Raw genomic sequence first — 13,679 nt, 5'->3', positions numbered from 1 at the left:
ATTACTGGATCGGATATCAGAAAGAAATTTTAAAAATGTAATCCGATCCATTAAATATCACGAAAGCATCTCACAAAACTTGCGACACGGCGTAACTCAGCTCATAACCTTAGCACGTTGGAACAGTATGTGTCACGTGATAGAGCGGCTGTGGCGTGCGAGACCTGTTGACGGTCTGGTTGAGCAGTTGGAGCCTCGCCAACAAACCGGCATTTCATCTTCGAGAAAGTTATCCCAGTTATCCCACTCTTTGGTCTTCTTCCAGTCCTTGGCAAAGTGGTAATGTAACCAATACGTCTACTCACAAAAGAATGAGTGAAGCAATATGGATAACAGGAGAGGACAATTTATTTAGGGTCTGATGGCAATTTACCATCGGTGTCCAGCACTTTAAAGGATTGATGGACTGGAGCACATCTGTCCTTAACATACCCTCTTGAACATCAGCTTGACACTGATACATCAAAGGAAACTTAACAGACTTTAAGTGCAAATGTTTCAACCTGAACAACTTAAAACTTCTCTGGGATACAATACAAACAAAGACAAGAAGAAGAAAAAAATAGTTCCATCAATAGTCACTTCTCCTAACCAGGAGACAAGTGAATATATTATGTAAAGAGTCTTTTTTCTCAGTCCTGGGGTTGTAACACCACAACCTCCTCAGTCCATAATCAGAGAGTGTCTATTTGACAATAACCAAAATGTCTTTGGATAGTCTTTGTGAATGCAAAAACAAAACAAAACAACGGTGTTAGCTGGCCAGCAAAATAAAGAGAGTGTATGGCACTGAGTGCGGGCGTGTGTGAGTACTTCGGTCCAAATAATCGTGGTCCGGATGGATGAATGGAGGGCAGCCGCCGGTCCTTTAATGGCACCAGCGAGACAGCACAGTAGTAAGGCAGCCCAGCAGTAAAGCAGCACAGCAGTAAGGCAGCACAGCAGTAAGGCAGCACAGCAGTAAGGCAGCACAGCAACGAAGCGTCTGGCAGGAAAACGAACAATAGTCTTTTTTTTAAGGCTACTGCAGAAGAAGATATTCCCCGCTAGCTCACCCAAGCTTGCTCTCTGGCACAGCTACAAGCCATGTGAGCTCATAGCCCCACAGTGACATACGAACTTGGCTACCAACGTCCGCTTAGCATGGCGGCTAATTGTCGAGCTTGCTAGCTTATCCCCGATTAGCGATTAGCACCTTAATAACCATTACTACACAGCACATCATAGCAAACACATAATAACACATGGAATAATATAATATACATACAAAACAGATTTTTACCTGGCAGGAAAACGAACAATAGTCTTTTTTTTAAGGCTACTGCAGAAGAAGATATTCCCCGCTAGCTCACCCAAGCTTGCTCTCTGGCACAGCTACAAGCCATGTGAGCTCATAGCCCCTCCCGCTAGGATGTACTACCACAGTCGACTGTCGTAAAGCAGCCGCAAACCAATAGCAATAAAAAAAAACTCAAAATCATTGAAGAACATTTTATAACTGAACACCCAATATAGATATACATATATATATACTGAATATTACACAATATCAGACAACCCAATTAACACTGGGTTACATCCACCCCTGCTTAAAGTGTGACGTCCCCGTCACTATCACCTGACAGAGATTGCACTAACCCAGCAATCTGTTGCTGTAATGACAGGAAAAAATTATTGAGCAATGCAAGTGTCATCGGCGCATTGAAACTGTGATGCTTACAATCGACTTTGTAGCCGACCTGATAGTCACTGAGGTAAGCCGGTGGCACCCTCCTCCTTTGTGGCCTACCACATGTTGGGGCTGGGCTGAGCACCTCCTCAGCGTTTGCTTTCTCCGATCCCGTCAGATCTAGAATGAATTCAGGTGCCCCAGGGTCCAGAGGATACTGTGGCTGGGACGCCTCCTGTTCTCCCAGAACATCCCTTTGATCCGCCAACAAGTCATTGTCAGGAAATTGGCTGGATGTAAAGTTTATTTCCTCGTCTTGCCCAAACTCCTCCTCCAGCTGAGTTTCTTCTGTGTTGCTCCCTGCATCCGCTCTCATGAGAGGTTGAACCGAACTGGTTAGCACATCCTGACTGTCACATTGCAGGTTAACCGGTAGGAACCCACAGGGAAGAAGCATGTCACGATGCAGAACTCGTTCTCTGCCCTCTGCATCCTCTGGCCTAATCACATAAACTGGGATAGACTCATCCGGCTGCTTAACAACGATGTGCACAATAGGTTCCCACTTATCAGAGATTTTGTGTTTCTTTCTGAGGCTCAGATTCCTTACCAGGACTCTGTCACCCACTTCCAAAGGAAGGGCAGTAACCTTAGCATCCCAGCGTCTTTTGTTCAACAATTGTCTCTTCTCAGCATTTCTTGAGGCTAGGTCGTATGCATACTTCAGCCTACTCTTTAGTTCTCGTACATACTGAATGTGTGTTCTGGTGCTGTGGCCACGTGGACTAAGTCCAAAACAGAGGTCAATCGGAAGGCGTGGCTCTCTACCAAACATCAGAAGGAAGGGTGCTTCTCCAGTTGCGTCATGTTTTGTACAGTTATAAGCATGTACAAGGGGGCGAACATACTTCCTCCACTCCTCTTTTTTCTTATCCTCCAGAGTTCCGAGGAGGTCCAACAGAGTCCTGTTGAATCTTTCCACTGGATTTCCACGTGGATGGTAGGGTGTCGTACGGGACTTTGTAATCCCTGCTAGTTTACAAAGCTCTGCCACTATTTCAGATTCAAAACAAGCACCTTGATCACTATGGATTCTGCGAGGAAACCCATAGTGACTGATGAAGTTCTCCCATAACACCGTGGACACCGTTTTCGCTGTCTGATCTCTCGTGGGATATGCCTGTGCATATTTTGTAAAATGATCAGTTAGTACTAGGATGTTCCTGGTGTCTCTCGAATCGGGTTCTATTGTCAGAAAATCTATGCACACTAACTCAAGGGGACCACTGACTTTGATGTTTACAAGTTTAGAGGCTTTCTGCACTCGTGCCTTTCGTTTCACACACCTCTCACATGTTTTACATTTGTTCTCAATGTAGCTAGCCATTTTTGGCCAGTAAAACCTCGCTCTAGCCAGTTCTAAGGTTCTCTCAATACCCATGTGACCTGTCTCTTCATGAACACCTTGGAAGGCTCTCTCTCGATGGCTATTAGGGATGACAAGTTGATGGAAGGCCTCCCCCTTTTGATCAAAAACTCTACGGTATAGCACCCCCTCAACTAGAAGTAACTTGGATTTCTCCCGTAAAAACAGAACCACCTCAGGTTCCTCAGACTTTCTGTCAAAAGTCTCATCCCCAGTCTCTAAAATGCCTATGATGCGGACTAAAGAGCTGTCATTTCTCTGTAACTGATACCAGTCCACCATAGACATTCCTGGTAGGGCTGACTGGCCAGGTATGGGGACTGGATCCTCAAGGTCATCAGGAACCGCACTGTCATTGCACAAGAGTGTTTCCACGGCAGGGATTACAGTGTCGACTGTCTGTGTGCCTTCACCTAAGATTGTGTTGACATTGACACTATGACGCTTACACAAAGTACTCATTGCCTCCCCATCGAGAACTTTAAACTCCTCAGGGGACACGCTAGCACATTCCAGCATGCTGGAGATTTTTCTGTCTGTCTCCAGGGACTCCTCATCCTCCTCTGAGGGTCCATGAGGCCTCCTAGAGAGCCCGTCAGCGTCAGTGTTATGTTGGCCAGATTTGTAGTGTATGTCAAAGTTGTAAAGCGACAGAGCAGCAAGCCATCTGTGACTTGTAGCATCAAGCTTCGCACTGGTCAACACATATGTCATAGGGTTGTTATCAGTCAGCACCTTGAAATTAGCCCCATACAAATAATCATGGAACTTCTCACTTACTGCCCACTTGAGGGCGAGAAATTCTAATTTATGTACAGGGTAATTCTTTTCGCTTTTGGAGAGGCCACGACTAGCATAAGCTACTACTCGAGTCTGACCGTCTTGAACCTGATACAACGCTGCCCCTAGGCCTGACATACTGGCATCTGTGTGTAGTACGTACGGGAGCTGCCAGTTGGCGAAAGCCAGAACAGGTGCTGAAATCAGTTTTTCAACAATAAGGCCAAAAGCAGCCTGGCAGGCAGGGGTCCATTTTGCCCCAAGTGAGGGTGACTTTGTTCGTGGCCAATGTTTTTGGCCTTTATGCCTGGGGGCTAGTTCTCCCTTCAACAAGTCATTGAGAGGCCTGACAATGCAAGAATAATCCCTCACAAACCGCCTGTAATACCCCGTGAAACCTAGAAATGACCGAAGCTCTTTGGCATTTTGTGGGCATGGCCAGTCTTTCACAGCAGTAATTTTGTCTGGGTCAGGCTGGATCCCCTGGGCAGATATTACATGCCCCAGATATTTCACGGAGGTTTGGAAGAACTTGCATTTAGAAGGGGATAACTTCAGACCAAACTCAGCAATGCGCTTAAGGACCTTCATCACCCGCTCTTCATGCTCTTCCAGTGAGTTGGAGAAGATTATGAGGTCATCTAGAAATGCAACAACCTCCTGGAGGTTAATTCCCTCCATCACTTTCTCCATGGTCCGTTGAAACGTGGCAGGGGAGTTAGTCAAGCCTTGAGGCATCCTCCGAAATTGCCATGTTCCAAACGGCGTTGTAAATGCTGTCTTGGGTCGATCACATGGCTCAACTTCAAGTTGATAGTACCCGCTCTTGAGATCTAAAACAGTGAACCATTTTGAACCAGAGAGCAGAGTGAACGTCTCCTCTATACGAGGCAATGGGTATGCGTCCTTTTTGGTGAAGTTGTTTAGTCTCCGATAATCTACAACCATTCGCAGTTCCCCATTCTTTTTCCTAACAAGCACTACTGGAGAGGCATAGGGGCTATGTGACTCCTCTATAATGCCTGCTGCCAAAAGGTCTTGGAGGTGTCTTTTCAAGTCATTGAAATCAGCGGGCGAAACACGTCTTGTCCGCTCTTTGAATGGGACATGAGGTTCTAACTCAATGCGATGACTGACCCCAGTCACACTACCAACGTCAAGATCATGTTTCGAGAAAGCATCTGATGCTTCTTTGACAATTCTAGCCTGTATGTGCTCTTTAAATTGTGGTGATATCGGGCTGTCCCCAAAATCAAGGCCAAGAGGCACCGCAGATTGGCTACCGTCTTCGCGGTGAGAAGCTAGCAGGGAATGTGCCTGCAGAGGAGCATCTTTGGGCTGGGGGTTCAGATCAGAGAGTGCAACGGGAACTGCCCAATCAATGGGGGAGCACTCAGCAATAGCTGTCCCAGGATACAGTGTGATGCCCCGCCGAGAGGCATTTTTGACCGCAACTTTAAACTTACAGTGGGACATAGGTTTTACATCCACTATCTGGTCATAGATGATAAGCCCCCCTGGTGTGGGTGTGTCCTCCGAGCTACACACAAGAGCCTGAAATTTATCGCTCCCGGGTTTAGTGTGGCAGATGGCTTTTAAAGTATACACCTCACCAGGTTTCAAATGCACCGGTACCTTGCTGGAGAGTGCAACACGGAGGGCTTTGACCTCGTCTGCTTGGGGGTCAGCCTGTTTGAAACATTCGGTATATGCCATGACCCAGTTGGTGTCAATGGGTAGAGTCTGCAGGAACTTTGCTCCACCCTTTTTTTGACAGTCTTGTATCATGGGACCTAACACATTTGTGCCCACAAGAAGAGAAAACTTATCATTGTATGATTGATCTGGACTAACTAATGCTAAGATGTTGAAACACTTGTCTGTGCCACAAGCACTTTCAGGGAACTGAACTTTAGCCTCAATGTACCCCACATATGGTACCTTTTGTCCAGCCGCACCTTCGATGTCTAGTACCTCTTTTATAGAGAACAGTTCTCTATGAGAAAGATAGCGAGAATAGAATGACTCTGATATTATTGACACTTGGGACCCGGTGTCAATTAAACACCGACACGGAACTTGATCTAACCATGCTAAACCATCACAAGGCTCCCCAATTAGACCCTGGGGAAACTGGGAAGGCACCGTTGGAGCTGGGGCTTCGTACATGCACTGGCTTGAAGGCTTGGAACTGCTCTGACCATCAGCTCCTGCTCGTTCCACAGCAGGAGCTCCTACTTGTTTAAAGGCAAGTTGGACTGTGGACTATTCTGTCGTTGAGCCATTGAACACTGGCTTTGCCCAGCACTGTGCCTTTCACACAATTTCTTTTGCACTAATATGGCATTGGTTGGGTTTGAACATTGTGGCAGCATATGTGAATCCTCCCCACAATTATAGCAAAATTTCCCAACCCTTTTATGATCACCAGGTAGCCTAGCAGGAGTTGGTGGAGATGGATTGTGGATTTTGGTTTTGTGCGATAGCTTCTGCCTAGTTTTATCACTTTTGGGAGATTGAGAATTTGCTGCAGATGAGCTGTTCATTAGCTCTGCTTCTAGCTGCCTGATTCTCTCCTCCAGTTGCTCTCTGGTACAAACATCCAGAGCTGTGGGAGGTGTGCCAGAAGGCCTGCAGTCATCTGTGGCTACAAGGGTTCGAGCCTGCACTTTAGTTGAGGTGCCGCTCATGTAACGTCTCCTGCGCATTTCTTTTAATTGACTCTCTTTCTCATAAGTTCTGATTTTAAAAAGCAGCTCTGAGAAAGTGGGAATAACATGATGTGCCAATCCCACTATTTCTTTTAGATGCAGAGTGGCAATTAAAGAGTCATCCCAGCAACCTCTGAGGAACTGCTTTAGTAGCTGAACATCGAAATCACTTCTAGGTATGCCGTTACCGTCAACTACCTCCTGCAGCAACGTCTGGAGTCGGCGCAAGTAATCAGATGCCTTTTCTCCACTATTCTGATGAGTCTCTAGGTACTGGATATACAGCTCTTCACCTCCAGTGACATTGCCATAAGCCTTGTCGAGCTCATCAAGGTAGTCTTTTGGTGGTGCTTGAGACCCAATAGAAAGGGCCACATTCAAAGCAGGGCTAGCCAAGCTATCAAGGAAAACACGGCGCTGCTGCCCTTCGGAAAGGGTAGAGTCATTTAGCACCTGTTTAGCTCTAAGTCGCCATACCCTGTACTCTACCTCATTAGGGGGTTTTGGAGAGTTTCCAGAAAATGAGCGGAACTCAAAAGCAGAGGGAGTGTGCATGGGCGAGTCATGTTTTACAATGTGCTCCACAATGACTCTCTGAACCTCCGCTGGCACAGGATCAACAAGCAGGGAGTCCGCATCAAGTGCCTGTTTAGCTTTGGACGCATGGCTATCATCACAGGCGGCAGTTGACCTGGGACCGAGTGTGGACTGAGTTTTAACTCCCAAGGCAGGAGTTGAGGTAGCTAACCCCTTATATGTATCATTTTTCCCACACATGTGCCTCACTGCAGCCTGATTTAAAGTCATGGGGCTCACATTATATGCTAATGCCAGTTCGTTTACTTGTTCTCTGAAACTAGCAGTCACATCATCAATTGCTCGAGCAAGGGGGACTACATCATGCGCCAGGTGAAAACTGTCAGGTCCCTGAGGACAGTACTCATCTATCTGAATAACCTCCCAACACTCCCCATCTGCTGAATGTTCTCCATCTAAGAGCATTGGCGTAATGGACTCAGTGAACTGACACAAAATAGTGTCAGGGAGACTATCTATTTGTTGGATTTTGACAACGTGATCCAGCAAAGCAAATGCTCTTTGCACCTCTTGTAGTTTAATCTTGGCTTTAGCCCCTTTTAACAAAACAGTGTACTCTGGATCAAAACCATACCTGTCACAAAACTCCATTGTCTCTCTCTGCAAAGCAGTAGATTAATTCACAGATGTCTGTGCATGTGCTTCAGGATAAAGTTAGTGATGCGCTCCAGTCCCTGTTCGGGCGCCAATTTTTCCTACTACTTTTAGTTGTAACCAATACGTCTACTCACAAAAGAATGAGTGAAGCAATATGGATAACAGCAGAGGACAATTTATTTAGGGTCTGATGGCAATTTACCATCGGTGTCCAGCACTTTAAAGGATTGATGGACTGGAGCACATCTGTCCTTAACATACCCTCTTGAACATCAGCTTGACACTGATACATCAAAGGAAACTTAACAGACTTTAAGTGCAAATGTTTCAACCTGAACAACTTAAAACTTCTCTGGGATACAATACAAACAAAGACAAGAAGAAGAAAAAAATAGTTCCATCAATAGTCACTTCTCCTAACCAGGAGACAAGTGAATATATTATGTAAAGAGTCTTTTTTCTCAGTCCTGGGGTTGTAACACCACAACCTCCTCAGTCCGTAATCAGAGAGTGTCTATTTGACAATAACCAAAATGTCTTTGGATAGTCTTTGTGAATGCAAAAACAAAACAAAACAACGGTGTTAGCTGGCCAGCAAAATAAAGAGAGTGTATGGCACTGAGTGCGGGCGTGTGTGAGTACTTCGGTCCAAATAATCGTGGTCCGGATGGATGAATGGAGGGCAGCCGCCGGTCCTTTAATGGCACCAGCGAGACAGCACAGTAGTAAGGCAGCCCAGCAGTAAAGCAGCACAGCAGTAAGGCAGCACAGCAACGAAGCGTCTGGCAGGAAAACGAACAATAGTCTTTTTTTTAAGGCTACTGCAGAAGAAGATATTCCCCGCTAGCTCACCCAAGCTTGCTCTCTGGCACAGCTACAAGCCATGTGAGCTCATAGCCCCACAGTGACATACGAACTTGGCTACCAACGTCCGCTTAGCATGGCGGCTAATTGTCGAGCTTGCTAGCTTATCCCCGATTAGCGATTAGCACCTTAATAACCATTACTACACAGCACATCATAGCAAACACATAATAACACATGGAATAATATAATATACATACAAAACAGATTTTTACCTGGCAGGAAAACGAACAATAGTCTTTTTTTTAAGGCTACTGCAGAAGAAGATATTCCCCGCTAGCTCACCCAAGCTTGCTCTCTGGCACAGCTACAAGCCATGTGAGCTCATAGCCCCTCCCGCTAGGATGTACTACCACAGTCGACTGTCGTAAAGCAGCCGCAAACCAATAGCAATAAAAAAAAACTCAAAATCATTGAAGAACATTTTATAACTGAACACCCAATATAGATATACATATATATATACTGAATATTACACAATATCAGACAACCCAATTAACACTGGGTTACAGTAACATATTAAAACAACTTGTAATTACAAACGATTGTTTGAACCGAATCTGTAAGTATATAAAAATGGCTTAAAATGGTTTACGGTGAGTTCCTTGGACTTTCTGTTGTTCTAAATATTGGTCAATCCAACAAGTGCTTTTAAGCGAATCCTTTTTACGCTGCGAAGAGAAACTAACACTTGTAGTCAGCCATGATCACTAATGAGAAGTTAATAGGGCTCGTTGAGTTATGAGGTGCAGAACCTTCAGCGCCTCATATGAAAAGATTTGACTGTGTGTATGCTTTTGGCACTGTGAGCATTTGAGAAAATCCAAAATAAATTCAAACTTGTTTGTGAAAGCTGTTTTATAAATTTCAGTGGTATATTATTCATGCAATAGGGAGTTGTCTTCTCCAACTACTGGGGCTGAAATAAGTTCATCTAGTTTAGAAACTTCCACTGAACAGTCTATTATAGTGTCAGAACTAAGCATATGCTTAAGAACTTAAACGCTTTAAATGAGAATAATAGAAATGTTCCTTTACAGCTTCTACTCAAGTACAATCAATAAAGAAAACCACAGACTCTTTGATGTTTGTTTTGAAGGAAAAGTAATTTCCTGTAAATGTTTATCTGTGTGAGATTTTTCAGAAAACATCAATTTTGTTTAAATGTGAGATACATGGCCTATTCTTTCCTTGTTCTACTTTTGTCTCATCATTAATCTGATTACTGTGGAAGACAAGATGGAAATATAATGTTCTCATGTTAAAAAGATAGAAGAAAGATTTTATTACCCAGAAATCTAACTTTTCATGCCTGTGAGCATAAATATGAGCAGCAGCGCCCTCTGCAGTTTTTAGGTGGAAGTGCAAAAGCTTACAGCACCTGGTATTCCCAGGCGGTCTCCCATCCAAGTACTGACCAGGCCCGACCCTGCTTAGCTTCCGAGATCAGACGAGATCGGGCGTGTTCAGGGTGGTGTGGCCGTAAGCGAGGGAAGTCCGCTATAAAACACCTTTTATACTTGGCAAATGTCACACAGTTTGATATATATTATTGTGTTAAATTCCATATCTTACAGCGAAAGCATGCAGCTATTCGTTGTTAACTGCAGCTTCAACACTGAGCTGCAAAAATGCTTTTCCTACAGTAACATCTCCATAATAACATATGTTAGATTATTATAGAACCGTGTGTTTTGTAATTCAAACATTTTTGTCGTTTGGAGACTTTAACTTCTATATAGAAGAGAAAACGTGTGCATGTGTCGCTACAGCATGTTTAAAAATGCTGTTTCTGAGCTCTGCTTTCGCTTACGGCCATACCACCCTGAACACGCCCGATCTCGTCTGATCTCGGAAGCTAAGCAGGGTCGGGCCTGGTCAGTACTTGGATGGGAGACCGCCTGGGAATACCAGGTGCTGTAAGCTTTTGCACTTCCAAACACAAACTGCAGAGGGCGCTAAAACTGTCACTACTCCTTCCTGTATTCTCTAGTCTCCTCCTGCTTTCCTTGAAGCACAAAAGCGCCTCGCTGATCATTTCCTAGATGCTAATCAAGGAATATTTAAGTTATGTTTCCTTTTGACAGTAACTACTATAAAACCTAAAGCAGCACCTCACTGTCAATAACAGATTAAATGAACAAATCACATTAATATTGCAGAGTATAACATGGAGACATGAAGTAAGTTAGAGAAAAAACAACAACAAGATGTGACATGTTGAATTTAATATAATTATAAAAAACAGAAACAGTTTTGGTTTATAGTTTACAGAGAATTTTACAGGAAAAAAAAAGCACTGCGTCATATTCATATAAATGCACCGATCTGACAGACTTGCACAGGGTACAAAGTAAAGGAAGTGTTGAGTTCATCTGCATGGAGCCTGAATGACCGTCTCAGCAGATCATGTATGTGGCATACGGCCAACACTGGACCAATGAGCAAGCTTTACCTCATCCCTGTCCTCTCATCTTAGTATTCATACTGAAGTTTGCATGTTATGGAGTTTTTTTGTTGTTGTTGTTTTTGGCTGTCATATTTTCCTTTTTAAAAAAACGGCACCTTGAAATATAAAAATGTGCTCGACAGTCCTGCCACTTTAACCACAAATCATTTCCTGAAACTCGGGAAAGCGTCCCTGTTGCTGAAAATCTCACATCTTCATCATATTTGGAGGAAGTGGCTTGCAGCTCTGGTCGGTAAGATGTTTCCCTGGAGGAGAGAGAAGGACATTTGAGAGATTGATGACTCACAAGAGTCTAACCACATCAGTGCAACCAGTGGTTACTTGTATTAGTTTATTAATTAGAGATGAACCGATCTGATATTACGTATCGTATCGGTCCGATACTGACGTAAATTACTGGATCAGATATCAGAAAGAAATTTTAAAAATGTAATCCGATCCATTAAATATCACGAAAGCATCTCTCAAAACTTGCGACACGGCGTAACTCAGCTCATAACCGTAGCACGTTGGAGCAGTATGCGTGACGTGATAGAGCGGCTGTGGCGTGCGAGACCTGTCGGCGGTCTGGTTGAGCAGTTGGAGCCTCGCTACCAAACCGGCATTTCATCTTCGAGAAAGTTATCCCAGAGAGAAGTAAAGCAAGTGTGTAAGTTCATCTCTGAATATTTGTAAAGCATTCCCACGTTAAGCTTAACAACCGATATATGGAACGACTGCCTCTTCTCTCTTTCCAAAGATTCTTTCTTTTGTTTTCAATAGTTCTCATCACGCTGATTGATGTCCAAGGGGTCTCCTTTCCCATAAGTTTGATTCTAATTCCTACCGCGGTGATGTTAAATTGGGGTGAAACGTCATCATAACAGCTTTGACTGACAGCTGCAGTCACGGAGAAACTTGCGTATCTCTGTTCACGAATAGCAGATACAGCTCTGAGAGGACGCCCAGCGTTTACGCTACGAAAACACGACCTGATGTCTAAATCAGATCCAACTGAATGTCATCAGAACATATTATATTATGAAATTTGTTTTCTTTTACTAATAAGTCGAGGATGAGGATTTGGAGAAACACTGAATATAGAAGTTTTGTATCTCTGAAGGTCAGTTTCAATGGTTGATTGTAAACTCACTTTACTAGTCCTCCTTCTTTATTATTCCACCCAGCAAATCGGCCCCGGAGCATGATCCTACCACCACCATGCTTAACATCTGGTACAGTGTTCTCAGATTTCAAAGGATCACCTTTGATACACCAAACATACTGTTGTCATTGTGGCCATATAGCTCAGTCATTGTCAAGTCTGCCCATAAAGCTGTCTTTCCAGAAGTGGTTGGGATCCTCAGTTCACAGTAATAACAAATTCCCTCTGATCTAAGGGGGACTCTTTGGTCTTCTTCCAGTCCTTGGCAAAGTGGTAACATATTAAAACAACTTGTAATTACAAACGATTGTTTGAACCGAATCTGTAAGTGCATAAAAATGGCTTAAATGGTTTACGGTGAGTTCCTTGGACTTTCTGTTGTTCTAAATATTGGTCAATCCAACAAGTGCTTTTAAGCGAATCCTTTTTACGCTGCGAAGAGAAACTAACACTTGTAGTCAGCCATGATCACTAATGAGAAGTTAATAGGGCTTGTTGAGTTATGAGGTGCAGAACCTTCAGCGCCTCATATGAAAAGATTTGACTGTGTGTATGCTTTTGGCACTGTGTGCATTTGAGAAAATCCAAAATAAATTCAAACTTGTTTGTGAAAGCTGTTTTATAAATTTCAGTGGTATATTATTCATGCAATAGGGAGTTGTCTTCTCCAACTACTGGGGCTGAAATAAGTTCATCTAGTTTAGAAACTTCCACTGAACAGTCTATTATAGTGTCAGAACTAAGCATGTGCTTAAGAACTTAAACACTTTAAATGAGAATAATAGAAATGTTCCTTTACAGCTTCTACTCAAGTACAATCAATAAAGAAAACCACAGACTCTCTGATGTTTGTGTTGAAGGAAAAGTAATTTCCTGTAAATGTTTATCTGTGTGAGATTTTTCAGAAAACATCAATTTTGTTTAAATGTGAGATACATGGCCTATTCTTTCCTTGTTCTACTTTTGTCTCATCATTAATCTGATTACTGTGGAAGACAAGATGGAAATATAATATTCTCATGTTAAAAAGATAGAAAAAAGATTTTATTACCCAGAAATCTAACTTTTCATGCCTGTGAGCAGAAACATGAGCAGCGGCGCCCTCTGCGGTTTGTGTGTGGAAGTGCAAAAGCTTACAGCACCTGGTATTCCCAGGCGGTCTCCCATCCAAGTACTGACCAGGCCCGACCCTGCTTAGCTTCCGAGATCAGACGAGATCGGGCGTGTTCAGGGTGGTATGGCCGTAAGCGAGAGTTTTGCTATATAAAGGGCATTTTATAGGTGGCTAATGTCTCACAGTTTGATATATGTTATTGTGCCAAGCTTTATATGTTACAGCGAAAGCATGCAGCTATTCGTTGTTAACTGCAGCTTCAACACTGAGCTGCAAAAATGCTTTTCCCACAGTAACATCTCCATAA

At 43.6% G+C, this 13,679-nt stretch overlaps 1 protein-coding gene and 3 non-coding genes across 4 annotated transcripts in view; 2 read left to right on the top strand and 2 right to left on the bottom strand.

Annotated features, from left to right (window-relative positions):
* The window catches only part of LOC148096337 (uncharacterized), a 129,216-nt gene that overhangs the window by 102,234 nt on the left and 13,303 nt on the right, over positions 1 to 13,679 (top strand). Inside the window, exon 5 of the mRNA XM_087836394.1 lies at positions 3,642 to 3,664. Coding sequence (XP_087692520.1) covers positions 3,642 to 3,664 — 23 coding nt within the window. The remainder of the gene's footprint in view (positions 1 to 3,641; positions 3,665 to 13,679) is intronic.
* On the bottom strand, positions 10,014 to 10,132 carry LOC148096340 (5S ribosomal RNA). The gene has a single exon (XR_015717292.1). It is a non-coding gene; the product is annotated as a 5S ribosomal RNA (ribosomal RNA).
* On the top strand, positions 10,452 to 10,570 carry LOC148096339 (5S ribosomal RNA). The gene has a single exon (XR_015717353.1). It is a non-coding gene; the product is annotated as a 5S ribosomal RNA (ribosomal RNA).
* Positions 13,389 to 13,507, bottom strand: LOC148096338 (5S ribosomal RNA). The gene has a single exon (XR_015717352.1). It is a non-coding gene; the product is annotated as a 5S ribosomal RNA (ribosomal RNA).

Source organism: Neolamprologus brichardi, chromosome 23 (assembly GCF_056152115.1).
Source record: "Neolamprologus brichardi isolate AB-2024 chromosome 23, ASM5615211v1, whole genome shotgun sequence".
NCBI lineage: Eukaryota > Metazoa > Chordata > Actinopteri > Cichliformes > Cichlidae > Neolamprologus > Neolamprologus brichardi.
Note: the sequence above shows the minus strand (reverse complement) of the source record. Positions and strands in the feature narration are given on the sequence as shown.